The 17,153-nt window shown below is 41.9% G+C and overlaps 1 protein-coding gene across 4 annotated transcripts in view; it reads right to left on the minus strand.

Annotated features, from left to right (window-relative positions):
* Nucleotides 1-1,485: 1,485 nt before the first annotated feature.
* Nucleotides 1,486-17,153, minus strand: part of map4k1 (mitogen-activated protein kinase kinase kinase kinase 1) — a 51,524-nt gene continuing 35,856 nt past the window's right edge. For all 4 annotated transcript variants that reach the window (XM_085244226.1, XM_085244227.1, XM_085244230.1 and 1 more), the window contains 23 exons: nt 14,907-14,969; nt 14,650-14,731; nt 14,211-14,327; nt 14,044-14,125; nt 13,378-13,430; nt 13,036-13,082; nt 12,903-12,947; nt 12,443-12,463; nt 12,309-12,354; nt 11,266-11,419; nt 10,965-11,065; nt 10,602-10,643; nt 9,294-9,372; nt 9,125-9,201; nt 8,290-8,350; nt 6,566-6,668; nt 6,407-6,465; nt 5,115-5,218; nt 4,076-4,253; nt 3,902-3,970; nt 2,918-3,010; nt 2,708-2,834; nt 1,486-2,132 (listed from right to left, as the gene is read on the minus strand). In XM_085244226.1, the coding sequence (XP_085100352.1) occupies nt 2,036-2,132; nt 2,708-2,834; nt 2,918-3,010; nt 3,902-3,970; nt 4,076-4,253; nt 5,115-5,218; nt 6,407-6,465; nt 6,566-6,668; nt 8,290-8,350; nt 9,125-9,201; nt 9,294-9,372; nt 10,602-10,643; nt 10,965-11,065; nt 11,266-11,419; nt 12,309-12,354; nt 12,443-12,463; nt 12,903-12,947; nt 13,036-13,082; nt 13,378-13,430; nt 14,044-14,125; nt 14,211-14,327; nt 14,650-14,731; nt 14,907-14,969 (1,900 nt within the window). In that variant the 3' untranslated portion in view covers nt 1,486-2,035. The remainder of the gene's footprint in view (nt 2,133-2,707; nt 2,835-2,917; nt 3,011-3,901; nt 3,971-4,075; nt 4,254-5,114; nt 5,219-6,406; nt 6,466-6,565; nt 6,669-8,289; nt 8,351-9,124; nt 9,202-9,293; nt 9,373-10,601; nt 10,644-10,964; nt 11,066-11,265; nt 11,420-12,308; nt 12,355-12,442; nt 12,464-12,902; nt 12,948-13,035; nt 13,083-13,377; nt 13,431-14,043; nt 14,126-14,210; nt 14,328-14,649; nt 14,732-14,906; nt 14,970-17,153) is intronic.

Raw genomic sequence — 17,153 nt, forward strand, 5'->3', positions numbered from 1 at the left:
TGAGCCAAATGTTTGACGGTGACGTGTGACGCTCCCTCCTCAGTGAATAAAGGACCTCAAGAGTTTTTCTGAAGCACCTTTAAATTCAGCAGAGAATAACTCCGGCGTCTTTTTAGGAAAAGATTAGTGCCAGCAGAGAGGCTTCATTAGAAGTGCCGAAACCTGACGCTGTCGCTGCTCACACTGAGCTGCTGAAATTACAAAGAAAATTACAGATCAGAATAAATTAATTAAAATGAAGGATTTGTTATGCACAAATCCAGTGGCCTGAAATGAAGATGCTAATAGAAGTGACAGTGTGTTTGCTGTAAATCTATAAATATACATTCATTACCACCATCACTGTGTTCTCTATCCACGCTTAACTGGACTCAGTTTGATAGATTTCTGAAAAATAAATATAATCTGTGCCGGCACTAATGGCTTGAGCTTCTTCATAAGGCAGCGAGGAACAAATTGAAATAATTTACGGCTGTAGGGCTTTGAAATATTCCACATGAAGCAGGGACACCGGAGACAGCATGTAGAGGATGTATTTGTTCCCTCCAATAAAAACACGAAAGAATGGGAGGAATTATGAAGGAAAACTGCTGTAACATCACTTGGCGTCTGTTTATAACTCCTAAATTCCGAATCAGAATTATGAATTCAAACTAAAACGTTATCGTGCCTGAGCACCATGGATTTGTGCTCTCAGTCAGCACCTCCTCCTCTGGCTCTGTGTGCACACAGGAGAAGGCTTCTTAAACGATCTGAAGCCATGAGCAGTGTAGTCGAGTACTTCTTCATTAACAGCCTATATTTACTCATATGCTTTGAGTGTTTTATGCCATATGTTCATATAAGATCGTGTTTTAAAAGTTTGGGGGCATCCGGGGATATTGTGTCCTTGCAGAAATACAACGTGGCTTAAGAGACTTAAGAGGGTGATAAAAGGGAATTTTCTTAAAGAGGATAAATTACGCTGATGCATCCACAGCTTCCCCGTGTTTATGTGAAGACTCCTGCTGCAGTCAGTAAGCCCAGATAAATGTTCTCCAGAAGAAACATGTAGATGTGCATATGTGTGTGCCGACTCAGCAGGAACAGGATGAGAAATGTTCAGATTGTACGCTCACCTCTCACCCTATGATAGCTGGGATAGGCTTCGGCCCCCTAACGCACCTCAATAGATAAGAGGTTAAGGAAGTGGAAGGAGGGATAATTATTTGAAAGCAATATCGAATGCCTGGGAGCCTAACTGCATTACTTTCCAGACGTTTCTACCATAAACTGAGAGAAAAGGTAGCGATAGATGCTGCAAATAAAGCAAAAGCGTCCCGTCAGTGCTGAAACAAACCCACGATTCTGCCTTAGAATCACAGGCACAAATGACGGTGATACACAGAACAGAAATCACTGCAGTTAAAGATGCCGTGGCCCTCCGTCAACACATCCGCCCCAACACCCGCCTCCAAAATCAACAAAGCTTTCCATGTTGTGTTAACTCATTTTATTACACTGTAACGGCAGTAAAAAGTGTGACATACAGGCTCAAGTCACTAAACACACAGCGCGAGCAGCAGCAGTGCTTTCAGCTTGTTTGTGGCGTCTTCAGGAGGCCCCGTGTGTCAGTCCCCTCAGGCAGCTGCTGCTGCTCTGATCAACAATACGGTGGCAGAACAAAGGATGCCCCCCTCCTCTTTAGTGTTAGAGGAGGTCCTTCCTTCCTTCAGGGTTTTCTCAGCTGTCTGGATGCTCTGGTTTGTTCTGGATCGCACAAACCAAAGTTGAAAATGGCATAAATAAGAGCAAACTCCCCGAGGTTGAGGGATAAAGGCTACAACACAGAAATCTTCTTAGGTCAGAATGAACTTTCAGCATCATGGCATCACCTGTTTCTGACAGATTACCTCTCCTTTGGTTAGAAATTAAAATACTGGGGCAGTGAGGCGTCTATACGCATCGAACTTAACGATGACAGATCCAAATGTTGAAGCCCAATGTGTCTTTTCTCTCTTGTATTAAGTCCCAGTAGAAGCAGGGTGTGGGAGAGTCAGGCCAGCATGACGTAGTTCTCGGCGATCTCCAGGACGTAGAGGTTGGAAAGCCCCGACGGGTCCTCGCTCTGATGAGTTTCTAAAAGGACCATCCTGCGGCGAAAAGGTCACGTGTCAAACACTGATCAGCACAAAAAAAACACAAGTTCTATTAAATAAGACCTGAAACTACCATTTGAGAAGATAAACATCAGGAAAGTGTTTACTGATTAATTACAAATTAAATTAGCAGCAGCTTCAACACACTCAGACTCACCACCTGCTGGCCAATAAGCAGAATGCATGCTTTAATTTATAAAGTACTTATTGTAGGTAACTGCGTTTATAATACTTTAAAACCTTTCAAACTGAATGAAAGCAAGTTAAATCAACAGGATGGGACTTGAACTCCAAAACATCCATGAAATAATTTCCCCCAGGGATCAATAAAGTATTCTGATTCTGATTCTGATTCTGATACGCACACGTCAACTGAAGTTCAGTTAAAATAGGTCCAGGCAGTACTTTCTTGTTATGCTCATTTGTACCACATGGTGGCGCCTGTGAGTCAGTGTAGAATCCAGTCTGCCCTGAGCTGTGCCTTTAGGGTGCATCCATCCTTTATGTACAGTCTAGACTGCAGGTGCTTTTTTTATCCACAGAAAATTCAAAGCGAGGACGTGCTGTACCTGTCGGACTGCACGAGTCTGTGGGTCTTCCTGTGGTCCGTGATTTCCTCCAGCATTTCCGTGAAACCTTTTCCTCTCCTCAACCAGCCGTGACGCCACACTGCCAACAGCGTGTCATCAAAATACACTGTACAGACAAACAAGAGTCAGTGCTGAGCCTTCAGCGTCTCCGAAATTCACCATAACCAGGGTCTCACTCCTTCCTCTCACCTATAGATTCAACATCTTGAGAGAAGATGGTCTCAGAGTGCTGCGTTCTGCCGCTCTTAAACTCCCCATCAAGACCAACTATTTGTACCGACCCTGTGGAGGAGAGAGGGGCAGTGTTTGTGTTAGAATATCTCTGTGGAAATATGAAGGTAGACAGCATTATGGTGCTCAAATCATAACGAGGAGTTAAAATAGTCCTTAGGCAACATAATAAATATCTGGAGCTGTTTTCAGGTTAGTCAGACTGAAAGTAACTCAGAAAGGCTCAAAATTTCTTTGTATCTGAGCTTTTAAGACAAATAAATTATCAGTATGTCAGAATCAACACGGCACCATAACATCATTATAGCAGTGCTCTCCTTAAGAGAGCGGACAGGTTAATATGAAAGACAACCACTCAAAACTGGCTCCAAAGGCGAATTATCTGCCATGTTGGTCGCTTTAACAAAATGAACAAGTTGCAATCCAGCTGTGTCAGTTTGCACAGATGGGAGCATCTTTATTCAACGTGCTGTATCTGGTTATAATCCCATTTGAAATGAAGGTTGCAGAGAGCCTTCGTCATTCTGTATCTGATTTACAACAGATTTGTGATTTTGTTTGATTTGATTGATGCTGCTTTATTACAGTTATATATTCCATATTACAGATGTGATTTAAATGCCAACCTGATCCCATTCAATCACAAACCAATCACAGACTGTTTGCTGGTTATTTGCCCTTTCATTGGCATCTTGATGCACCGAAGTCACTTTGAATACAGGGAGTAGTCACAGTGATGGCACCCGACCCAAGTAAACATTTCAAACCCGACAAGATTACACGTGCACTACACACAGGGACAGTAACTTTGATCGTGCTGGTTTAATAAACACCCACATGGCAGCAGTCAGAACTGTAAGAATGAAGTTTTAAAGTGTGGAGTTCAAATTCAACAAACGCAGGCCTCTTTCTGAAGACAACAAAGTTTAGTGTGATACTTACTTTCCAAGAGGACGAGCAGCGAGTTATTGTCCAGCTGGTTTACTTGGACTACTTCTGGACATGGTCTCTCTGTAAGAGCAAACACCGCCACCATTAACAACAACAACAACAACAACAACAGCACGACTTCATGATAAACACTGATGTGTTTCTGATAACGAGCCGTCAGCTTACCCAGACCCGTGTTGGTGAACCAGGACGTGTTGGAGTTGAGGTTAATGTATTCTACATAGACCGGATGGCTGGGGCTGGAGCCTCGAGAAACACCGATACACACCATCGGGTACTCCTGCTGGGGCACCACCACCATCTCAAACACCCGCAGAGGGCTGGGCAGAGGGAAGTCGAAATGCTACAAGCATGAAAGAGGAAAAAAAAATCAGGAGTTTAACGTCTGTTCGCTTCTCGGCTGAAGGAGCGGCTAACAAAGCAGATCGTTACGGTGTTTTGTTCGAGGACTTATAACCTGCAGGCTTTCAGCCACACAGAAGGAGTAACCGAGGACACCTGAGTCTGTTCTCCAAACCATAACAATTTTATGGTTAGAGGCCTCAGCTCTAACTCATAAATTTAATGGAGACAATAAAAAAGCTTTGTGTGACCGCCGGCAGTCATTTTATAAGCTGCTGTCAATGTTAACAGCCCACTAAAAAAATAAAATCAAAACAGAAACACGTTTAATAAAAGCAGCATGACTGTGGCACCCTTTCAGGTACATCTCAGATCATCACATAATCTTTCTTGTGTTTTTGTCGTGTCAATAGATTTCGGCGTTAACGGGTTTTCCCATCTCAGCAGGTTTACAGTTTATTCACTGCAGGTTCGGGGAATTTATGTGGCTGAAACCTACTTTTCTGTGGCACTGCTTGAATTATTTCATACTAAAATGCTTCTTTACATCCTGTGCATGTTACACTAACTGAACATAACTGGAGACAATAAATAAATCAAATAAAACCAACTAGAAGCTACATCAGGAGGTGTTTAAGGGTCCTAATGCTTACAATTTGTGCATCAAGCATTAAAATTTCAGCACCAATAGCATCTATGCATGATGGGGAAAAAAGTATAATGCAGTAGCAGGCTTGTTTAACTTTGTGCTGGATGCCAACGCTGTAAAAGTCAAGTTTCTGTCACTGATTTTGCTCTTCTGAGAAGTGAAAACAGAAAGGACAGGATGCTTTCCTTAGTAATTCACATTTGACACACGTACCTTAATCAGCATGAACTTGTGCATGGGCTCGTACCACTGCAGCAGCACCACACTGGACTCCAAAGCACAGCACAGGAAGGCACAGCCTCGCTGCATGTTCCCTGCTGCGAGAGGCAGAAACAAGCAACAGATCAGCCGGTTTTCACTCAGAACTGATCACCATAAACATGCACAGGAATCTGCATCCTTTATTTTTATTATTAATATTTTAAACCTCGTCAAACAGTTAAGATGACACATTACAGGGAAAACACGTTTTAATCTCATGCACTGGTCAGTTTTAGGATTATGGTCAACAACAACACTCATGTAGACGCCCAAAGTACACCAAGACGATACCCACACCGTTACACTTCCACCCTGAAATGTTTATACAAGACAAGATGGATCCACGCTTTCACGTCTGTAACACCAAGTCTGATTATTTTAGCAAAAAACAAAACTTATCAGGTCACGCAACATGTCCTGTGTGAATTTTAGCCTCAGTTTCCTGTTCTTAGCTGACAGGATTAGCAACGGTGTGGTCTTCTGCTGCTTCAGAGATGCTCTCCTGCATGCCCTGACTGTCACAAGTATGATCATTCTCCTCTGATCTCTGGCATCATGTGGCATTTTCTCCCATTGAACTGCTGCCAACATATCTTCTGTTGTTTTGGACTGCACTCTGTGAACTTTAGAGATGGCTGCGTGGGAAAATCCCAGCAGATCGGCAGTTTCTGAAACACTCAGACCAATCTGTCTGTCACCAGCAACCACACTGCCTTTAAAGTCACTTAAACCACCTTTCTTCCCCCTTGTGACGCTCAGTTTGAACTTCAGCTGGTTTTCTTGACCATGTCTACATGCCTCAATGCAATGAATTGTGACTGAATAGATAGTTTTATGAATCAGAAGCTGAACAGGCCTACCTAACACAGTGACCGAAGAGTTCAGATTAGCATTTCTAATGAGATAACAGCTCATTTCCAAACTGAAAATGTTAAAAAACTTAGTAAAACTAAACTAAAGTAATCACCTGCAGAGGTTTGATGTAAAGAATTCTACTGAAAAGAGCTTTAAAAGAAGTTTTAAGACTAAAATCTTCACATCAGCAGCATTTTCCAGTTTTACATTTAGACAGACTTTAAGAAAACCTATCACGATTTCTCTAATTTAATAATTTAGCTGCTGTAGTTTCATGTTTTACACTCTTCCCCTGTGGTGTTTCCCCTTTAGGGGATGTAGAGAAGTGAAATAGAAACTCTGACACAAAGCCAAGTATCGAACTACGCCTGAACAGAATCTGTTCTCACCGACTGAGCAGGTCCTGCAGCCTTTGGTGTCGGGTATTTTAGACGTCACCGCACATTTTCTAAACACAAAAATGCAGAAAATCAGCGTTTAAATGGGACGAGCGGATCTTTCAATCACGACTGAAAATGAACTGCAGAGAAACTTAGTGTGGTTGTTACCTAGGCAACAGTCTGTGAGTCGGTAAGGCGCTCATCCTCTGGTCTTTGCGCGCCTGTTCGTGCAGCTCCTTCAGCATGTGGGAGTGAAGCTGCGACGATTTACCTGCAAACGCAAAATCAGACACAGTTCACGAACTGATCTGCAAACTGTTTACAGACTCCGACATCACCAGACCTGAGATCAAATCCACTAAATGCACAAAGTCACAGCAATGCTCACTTATTTGTCTGGTAACTTTTACCAACAATCACATTAAATGTTTACATGAGACATCAAAGGGACAAAGCATCAGGTAAAAGTGTCAAATTAAAAAAATAAAGAGATAAAATTGAGTCTGACAAGACAGTCGGTGAAGAAAAAAGAATAAAAAATCTTATTTTAATTCAGATTTTAACAGTTTTAGACTGGACATGTTTAAGTAAACAGACCAAAGCAGTTCTAATAACACTGAACAAAGAGGCAAAGAGAGAAGGTAAAAACAATTAATGAAAACATTCAGAGGTTTTAATGTAATCAAAGGTCCTTTGACCCATTTAATTAAAGCGTGTCCGCGGGTCTACCAGCAGCTTCCTAATGTGTTCTTTAAAGTGGACCCATTACACCTTTTCCTTATTTTCTGACACGTATGCTGTTACAATATCAGATATTCATGTTAAACATGGCTGACATCTCAAATACTTTTCAAAATGTATTGAAAACAAATGTTTGCTTTGTTTTTCTCAAGTTTAACAACCACTGGGTGAACAGTTAGCAAGTGTTTGCAGACAGGTTGGCATCTTCCATGCAAACTGCAGGTGACAGCAGCAAGCTGTTACCAACTAAGGATGTTTGGGTGTAGCAACTGCCAGCACGCTCCAGCCACCACTGGCCAAGCAGTGGAGGAATATGCATTTTTTCCTAGTGACTGGTAATCCCCAGAGTCGTTACAAACTGGTCTCTAGGCCTGTGTGACTGAAGCATAAAGCCTTGACTGTACTCTGTTGTGCACACATACAGCTGGAGACCCACAGCTGAGGAGTCATTCATCCTCATCTTTTAGATCCCATTCCTACAAGACTCCTCAAAGAAGTCCTGCCATTAATTAATGCTTCAATCTTAAATATGATAACTTAATCTATTAATCAGCTATGTACGCAGGCCTTCAAGCTGGTGGTAGTTAAAACGTTACTTAAAAAGCATCTCTAGACCCAGCTCTCTTAGGTAATCACAGGCCAATCACAAACCTTCCTTTTATCTCAAAATTATTGAAAGAGTAGTTGTAAAACTGCTAACAGATTGAATTGGTTTATTTTAAGAGTTCACAGTGATTAGAGCACGCTGTAGGCATTACAGTTACTGTGCTGCAGTGGTTTGTATCATCTCTATCTAATAGACTAAATTATGGAGTTCCACAGGGTTCAGTGCTAGGACCAGTTCTTTTTACATTATACATGCTTCCTTTAGGCAGCATCATTAGAAGGCATAGCATACATTTTCACTGCTATGCAGATGACACCCTGCTTTAACTATCCATGAAGCCAGATAACACACACCAATTAGTTAAACTGCAGGAATGTCTTAAAGACATAAAGACCTGGATGGCCGCTAACTTTCTGCTTCTTAATTCAGATCAAACTGAGGTTATTGTACTCGGCCCTGAAAATCTTAGAAATGAGCAATGAGGTCCACAGCAACAAGTGTGAGTCTTACTACAGACAACCAGCTAAATGAGGATCTGCTTTACCTGATACAGACATGAGGACGTTGTTACTGGTGTACACCCAGGTACACTTCCCAGGATACAACTGGAAGAGAAAGAAGAACCATTCATTCATTCATTTATTTATGTAATAGCTTGTCAGCTTTTTTATATTCAGGCCACTTACGGAAAAGCCTTTTTCATAAAGTGTGATTCATTTAACTCAATGCAGAAGGAAGGAACTAACTGAAATACCACATTAATGAGGATAATAATGGTAACACGCGCACACACAGGATGCAGTGATTTAAACAAGGTTCTACTTTTTGCCCATTCAGCAATATTTGTCCTTCTTTAGTCACAGACACTGTATCTGAATACTTTGAAGGCTGGGAGTTTATAATTAATGTTCACAACAAGAGAACTTAAACTGAAAATTCAAAGCCAGAAAGCAAAAGCGCAAAGAATAAAGTTATTAAGAATCTATATGGAGCTTGTTTGGGAAGGAAAGCTTTTAAAACCTTTTACTATCTTTGCACTGATTCACCACACACTGATTACCAGGGAACTGGCTGGTACATTTTATACCTGTTAATCTCCTGCACTGGTCAGGTATGCAGCACAAGTTACGGTGGGGAATTACCCGAGTAAGAAGGGAACCACTATAGATAAAACCTCATAAAAACCTCATAAAGCCCTGAGGTTAACCTGCTGAGCCCCAAAGCCTGCCCTGTAGCGCAGGCCTCTGCATGACTACTCAAGGAGGACAGTCAGGCTGAAACGACAATAGCAACTAAACCAAACCCAACAGTCTCTTTTAGGGTCACTTGAGTCTTTTTGCCTTTTTTGAAAACTTTGTTAAAGTAGATAAATGGCTTACCAGCTCCATCGTGGCCTCAGAGCCGTTGAGGTTCAGGGTGTAGATCCCTTCCTCTGCCCCCAGGATCAGATGCTGGTCTGAGGGAGGGACAGCAAGCACAGGCAGGTCAGACAGAAGTTTAAGGTGGCAAAGTGGAGAATTTTCTGAGCTCGTCTTTCTGTCATACAACCTTTAGAGGTGGGGTTCTCCCAGGTCGTGGAGCAGTTTATTTTAAGAGGACAGCCGTGAAAGATCTTTTTAAAGTAGACCTGCAGAAAGAGAGAGAGAGGGAGGGAAAGGCATTCAATTATTCACGCTGTCCTCTCTGCAGTAGACATGATTTCAAACCACTGAAAGAATCTTACAAAACAAACACCTACAACACGCCCACTGAATGGTTACTCCTTCAGCGTTAAAGGTCGAAGAGGTTTTAAGACCACAGGATCACAGAGGAGTGACATTTAGAGAAGGAAAGCAAAAGCAGCTGTGGAATAAGACCCAAACGTACCACGAAGTCTGAGTTTTACTTCACCTTTAAATGTTATTACTCTATGTAGAAGCCTTAAACATTTCATCTCTAAAGTAAACTATAGTTTATGTGGACTTTACATGGATGTGATGACGTGTTACTTGCACACATTTTGAACAGTTTTATTTTCCATGCTTGCTATTTGTTTCATGTATTATTTTTTATTAAATTCTTTTAACAGGGCATATTTTGCTTATTTGTATTTTATTCTTGGGCTTTCTCTAGAGTCGCTTTGCATGATTCACAGCTCAAAATAACCCTTATTTAGCATATCCTGGTGGTTTTGATGCAGCCTTTTAGGCCCAGGAGTTCTGCACCGTTTTGAAATGAAAATCGATGCTGATTTCAAAAAAATATTCAGGCTTGCTGAGTGACCTCCTGCTTTCTGCCTCTCCTTTTCTCACTTTGCCTTAAACTGTGAGGAATAAACAATAAAAGGCAAAGAACCGAAAGGGCTGGGTGGGGCGCTGCACACATCACTGCATTCTCACATTATGGTGTCCCAAGTGTGCCTAACCATTCAAGCCACAAGGAGGTGGCATCCCCTTCAGCTGAAGAGTTCCTGTGTCTTTATTCGGATTTCTGATTGGCTGCATTTAGTTAAACAGAAGACTCGAATACCTTTTGTGTGTCTCTGATGTCATACAGAGCAGGACCAGCGAGAACTATCTGAAACCTGAGCGTTTGCCTCACAGGGACATACTTGCAAGTAAGCCAAACTCATTTTTCACAACTTTGGCCATATTTAATAGAAGCATCTGCCAAAGTAACACGTATGTATATATGACAGGAACTAAGGACAAACATAAAAGGTCCCCTTTGATTTTTAACACTCGTCTATAAAATTGCAAGATTAAAATTCCACCGTTGAATTTATGCCGTTCATCGCTTCGCTTGAAACATAAACTTAAAACATCAAAAATCTGAGACGCTCAGCAAAGAGCTGATGTGCAGGGAGGAGAAACTCACAGGAGGTTTCTTCAGGACGGGGCTGGCACACTCAGGATGATCCTGCAAACAGAAAGAAAAATATGATGATGATGACGATAACTGTGGCAGGATGCAGTCGCACTGTGAGGCAGCAGAGAAGATGTGGATAACTGGAAATAGGGAAATGGGAAGATGTGCGGCTCAGTTTCCTCCACGACTGTCAGAAAAATCATCTTCTGCCAGGCTGTCACTGAACTTTATCTCTGCTTCCTCAGAAAGGGTCGTTTGTTCTGATCTGGACATTATTTCTGTGTTCTGGACACAGTTATTCTAAGAAGTGGACGGGGACAATGTTACACTGTTTGAAAGCGCAAAAGAAATGTCATCTTCCCCTCGCCTTACCTTTGTTGTTGGCTGCCGTCTGCGTATGCCTTTAGGGGGAAGTTCAGGAGGAAGGAGGTCAGGTGGGGGCTCATTAAACTGGAGAGGTAAGGATGCAGGGTCTGGAACACACACACACACACACACACACACACACACACACACACACACACACACACACACACACACAGAATAATAAGAAAATGGACTGATAATTTGCACGTCATATAAAATATGCTTCGATATTAACATCTTGCTGCCACAGCTCAGTTGGCTGAGCAGGTGACTTGTGCAGAAACACTGCAGCACATTTGACGCTCACCTGAGTGTCGTGTAGTTCGTGGTTGTGGTGTGGGCCGGACGTGCGTCCCGCTGGACGTCCTTATGAGCGGGGTGGGGGCGCACAGAGAGGTCAGCTTTCTTGTTCGATCGTCTTCTGCCGCCATGCTTTCCTCTGAGCTGGTTCGTTGTTTGGGCTGCACAAAAGAAAAAAAAAAATCAGGCACAAAAGACTTTTGGTAAAATGACTGATGAGCGTTTTCTGCAGTTTTCATCTTTGAATCATAATATTTTAAAGGGAGATCTCTTATGTCAGCTTCCATGTCTATATTCTTTGGCTATATAAAAGTAGCTTTGCATGATCAAAATAATCCTTATTTATCTGACACTTGGTGCAGCATCAGTTCAGCCTCTGTCAGAAACAAGCTGCTTTAGGCCCTCCCCCCTTTAAGATAACTTTCTTTTGATTGGCTGCCGCTCGCAAACAGATGATTTGAAGGGTAGGTGGTTGGAGTCTGTGCCCAATATGATCATGTCAAGGACATTCTGTGACATCAAACAGAGCCAAGAATAGAAAAAACTGTCTGAAACAGAATGTTTAAAGCAGCCTGTTATTTGTAAAAGAAACTCTGGCCATGTTTAATATGAACATCCATGCCTGTAACAATGTGTTTAGACAGAAAAAGGACAAGTATAATAGATCCACTTCAAGATATCACTCTGCGTTTAGACAAAGACACAGAAAAGCCAGAGAGCGCCTCAGAGCAAGTTCAACAGGCCGTTAAATAACTTACAACTGTGCTAGAGATCCAAAGAGAACCGAGAACTGAGTCGTGAAACAAAACTCTGACTGCATACATCTCCACACAGCGCTGTCTATCTGTCAGGCTTTTAAATTTCCTCCTAAGATAAAATTTACAAAATAAAAACTATGTAATGGGTTTAATTTTGAAAAGATAAAAGGCTGATATTAATAATCAGCATTTCGACTGATTTATTCTAACATGTAAGAATAAATAAACAAAATAACTCTTTAGCAGAAATCGCATGTTAAATAAACAACGAACAGCAAGCCTTAATAATCACCTTTGGAGGAAGAGGAGGCGGCGTTTCATCAGGCGGCATTATGAACCTGTCGGCAGAGAGAGTGTCGGTTCAGTCTGCTGCGTTAATGATGGGAATAAACTTCACATTAATATGCGTGTGTTTACTGGGCTTACCCAGGAGGCTGTATCGTCGGGCTGAGGACAGACAAACAGACAGTGTCAATGCAAATTCACTGAAATCACTGATTACTGCATACAGAGACAAACACGGCTTTTTGGTCCACCTCCGCTGAAATATGGTTGTTTTGTTTTTGAGATATACAGAAGTACGTACTGAGATTATTGGTGCTAATTGGTTAAAGTGAGAGAAGACAACCACAGCAAACTTGTGAAAGTCCTGCAACCTACACTGGGTGACGAACGGCCGAAAGTCAAATTTTTCCCACATGACCTGGAGGAAGATACGACTGTTTGTACCGGCCGTCACACAGACAATAATCTGTCCACTGAAGTCCATCTGTCTCTACCTCAGAGGACTAATGTAAAAAGCTCTTTGCAGTCTTCTCTGCAGTGGAAACGCAGACAAACAACAGTCTGTTCTTTCTCACTTAGGAAACTGTGTGATGTCTCTTACATGTCCACATCATCATAGTCGTCGTCTGATTCTGAGTCCTGGTCCCTGCAACAGGAAAAGGGCAGACAGGTGCAACATTTGAATAACATACTGGCTTTAATGTGACTGTGGGACTGATGTGCGATCTGCATACCCTGGTGGGCTCTTGCTGCTGTCACTCGATCCCATCGATGGCCTTAACTGTGAAAACAAAAAGCAGACCCAAAACCAGATTAGAAAGTGTGCAAATGTCCAGATGTACAAAAACCAGGAGCTAAAATGGGAAACATGTTCAGTTCACTGGGATGAGTACAGATTATATGATCAACATTCTGCCTCTTCTCCAGGTGTAAATGATCAGTTCTCCTTGTAACTGAAAGATCTTTATATAAATACATATAAAGTATGTTTTTAACAATGTACATATGGATGTAGAACTTGTATGCATGCATATTCAGCACATATAATGCACGTGTGCCCTCTAATATAAACTCACAGTTACAGTCGGTGAGTCGGTCTTCGTGGGCCTCTGAGTGTAGATCTGATTCACTGGGAAAAAACAAAAAACAAGAAACTTAAACATCATGAAGCAACAGGACTGAGACTGAGGATCAGTGAAACACTCTGTGGCCACAGCTAACAAGGCAAAGGCCAAGAAAATTAAACTATGAGAAGCACAAACATTCACACGTCGGCCAAAGATGTGTTTCAGGGTCTGTGGGAACTTTTTATCAGAGGTCCAACTTAGAGGAGGTTAAGTTTTGATCCAAATCTGCATGATGACATTTTTGGAAGGATTCTTGACTCTTTTGAGATTTGTGGAAAATGGACATGTGGTGTCATATCTTCATAAAGACACAGAATGATAAGAACAGGAAGAATCCAGGCATCTCATGTTGATATTCTCAGGGAAATTTAAACTTAATCTGGATCCAGAGACACAGTAAATGCAGTGTGGGGGGAATTTTCAGCCTTGGTGGAGGTGCTGAGTCTTGGACTGCTCTTGCTTTTCTATGCACAGTATAACGTACCCAGCAATGCACTTCTTGTGAGTTGTAAATGTGCACATGTGTTTCTTTGTTTACCAAAGAGGAAATGATACCTGGAAGGGAATACTTGGGAACATAAAATATTTCAAAGTGAAATATATTTGTTTTCTTACAGCTTATGTCAGAGTTGGTTCTTCCCGCTCTGTTGTGTTTGTTGATGGACTGGATTCTCCTTAACGATCCAGGAACAATCACCTTAAATCACAGCAAAACATACGATTAACCCCAAAACATCCGAGGCTGGGACCGCCACACAGACAGAGAGCTTCATCAGTCTGACCTCCATCTCTTCATCGTCTGTGACCAGGCAGCTCTTCAGTTTCTCAGGGTGTCGGTACTTCTCCAGCAGGTCCAGGGTCAGCTCCTGGTTCAGGCACTGATGGGTCAGAAAGGTGTGCTGCAGAGAGCAGAGAGACAGACATCAGGACAAGCTAGCAGAAAAAGTGAGAAAGCAGGCGATTCCTCATGGTTTGAAACCTGCACCAGGTCTAACCGCGTATGACACAGGAAGTAATCATGGTTGTGTGATGGAAAAATCAAGAGGGAGGGGCTCATTTGCATGTGTAAAGGGTGTAAAGCTAGTGTGTTGTGGCATCTTCCACAACACATTGTATGTTTTGAGACTTTTTAAGGCGCCGTAGACATCGTGTGATCAGCCTGATGCAGAAATAACACAAAACGAACCCAAAGACAATCACGCGAGAGTGAGCGCTACTGACTGTGAGCATCTTGGTGGCGCTCGGTCTCTTCTTGGGGTTCCTCACCAGCATGGCCTTCACAAAGTTATAAAAATTGGATGACCTGAAGACGGGAGACATGTGCAAGGTCAAGAAAATACAACACTGTTATCTGACGGGCAGAGCCTCCGTTATGTTAATATATTGTTTAAGCATACAACGATTCAAGGCTGCACCTGATGATGACGAACTGATTACATATAATACATGTTTCAGTAGTGCTGCAGGCTTTTAGTTACCATTTTGACTTGTCCTTCAGTTTAGGAGGCTGGTAGCCGCTCTTGGACATGAGAAACAGCACTCTACAGGAGGAAACAGAGCACAGCATTAAAACACACAGAATGACTTATGGTGTGTTTGTTTGAGTCAGCTGAGGGTGTGTGAGTAACCAGGTACATGTGGGTGGTGGAAACACTCGATGTTTTCTATGAATGTCAGCATGCGCATGCAGCACGCTCGGCTGTGTGTCCACATGCACGCCGATGTACCGAGGGGAAACATTTGAGGTGAGTGTCACGTGCACACATGTTTCCAGACATCTTGAGAAAGACCTGCAGAGCATTTTTATTGCACACGCACGCGTGTGATTGCAACAAGATAACAGCTCAATGCGTGAAATCCTCGGTGCGTCTTTTATGGAATATTTTTCCTCCTGCAGTCAGTCGATACGCTCTGACTGCAGGTAAGCGGTGAGCTCTGTGAGAAACCTGTAAGATGTGACTGATACGACTGCGTGATGATACGACTACAAACCCACGATGATGAGATGTGAACCGGTCTAGTGATTCGACTCGATGACTTCACATCTCTCACTCGCCTTAACAAAAAAAAAAAAGCACCATGCCTTTATCTTTAACACCAGCGACTTCCTTTCAACTTGGACTTTTTCAGCTTCCTCTGCTTTGCAGGAACCTGCAGCAGAGATGCAGACAGCCTCCTCTTCTTCTTTTTTTTTTAAGCCTGCAACAATATTGCTTCTGGTGAAGTTCTCACCGATTAAATTGTTCTCTGAAAACTGTTTCTTACCCACAATGGCAAGAGATATTTGGCCTTAATTTTTAGGAACAATGAGAAACATGCGAAGGCGCCTGTGATCCGTCTGTTTCAAAACGTGACATTAAACATACGCTGAGTCTTTTACTGCGGTGTTGGACTGTTTGTGTGAGCTCTACTGAGTTTGAGGTTCAGAAGCAGCTCATAGTGAAGGATTTCCTCTCCGTCAATGAGCGTGATTAATATTTATTTCCATTTAGTTTTGAATTTTTTAAATGAATATAGTTTCAGTTAGTTTCACTTTGTTGTGTTAGTTTTTGTTGCTAGTTTCAATCCTTTTCTTATTATAATGTGTGTTGTGTATTTGTAAAATGCACAACACACATTATAATAACACAAAGGTGAAATCTGAGAAGTTCAGAAGAAGCATCACAGCAGAAACACGGCAGCAGACTCTCGGTGACATTTAAGTCTCAGCAAACACCGAAGCCTCGTCAGGCCGGGCTGTTAAATGTGACCAAAACTGAGGACATTATTTCTATATTTTAATTTAATTCGAGTTTATTTTCAGTAATATTGTGGTTTGATTTTTTTTTTAAACTCTAGCTTTTGTTTTAATTTGAGTTATTGATGTGGACATCTGCTAAAGGTCTTTTACACGTGGCTTTAGTACACTACGATAACCTCGGTGCTTGCAGGATCAGAAGGTTTGAAATTCAGAGACTTCTGGTGACTTCACAACTTTTCCCTGTTAGAAATATTCTCTCAAAGTCAGGCTGAAACGATGCTGGTAACTCGAGTTTGCCAGCAGAACGAGGGTTCAGCCTCCAGGATGAAATAAGATCAGATATCTAACGCTGTTGATAGCAAATGCAAAACAAATATTGCCTCTGCAGAAGCGTCTCTTCAAAGATCAGGTTAAGCAGGCAAGATGACTGCAACGTTTTAAGGCCTCAGCTGTACAGGGAGTGCAGAATTATTAGGCAAGTTGTATTTTTGAGGAATAATTTTATTATTGAACAACAACCATGTTCTCAATGAACCCAAAAAACTCATTAATATCAAAGCTGAATGTTTTTGGAAGTAGTTTTTAGTTTGTTTTTAGTTTTAGCTATTTTAGGGGGATATCTGTGTGTGCAGGTGACTATTACTGTGCATAATTATTAGGCAACTTAACAAAAAACAAATATATACCCATTTCAATTATTTATTTTTACCAGTGACACCAATATAACATCTCCACATTCACAAATATACGTTTCTGACATTCAAAAACAAAACAAAAACAAATCAGCGACCAATATAGCCACCTTTCTTTGCAAGGACACTCAAAAGCCTGCCATCCATGGATTCTGTCAGTGTTTTGATCTGTTCACCATCAACATTGCGTGCAGCAGCAACCACAGCCTCCCAGACACTGTTCAGAGAGGTGTACTGTTTTCCCTCCTTGTAAATCTCACATTTGATGATGGACCACAGGTTCTCAATGGGGT

The sequence above is a fragment of the Mchenga conophoros genome, linkage group LG14, assembly GCF_057382185.1.
Source record: "Mchenga conophoros isolate Kocher_MC1m ecotype Shallow Benthic linkage group LG14, M_conophoros_male_GT1.1, whole genome shotgun sequence".
Taxonomy (NCBI): domain Eukaryota; kingdom Metazoa; phylum Chordata; class Actinopteri; order Cichliformes; family Cichlidae; genus Mchenga; species Mchenga conophoros.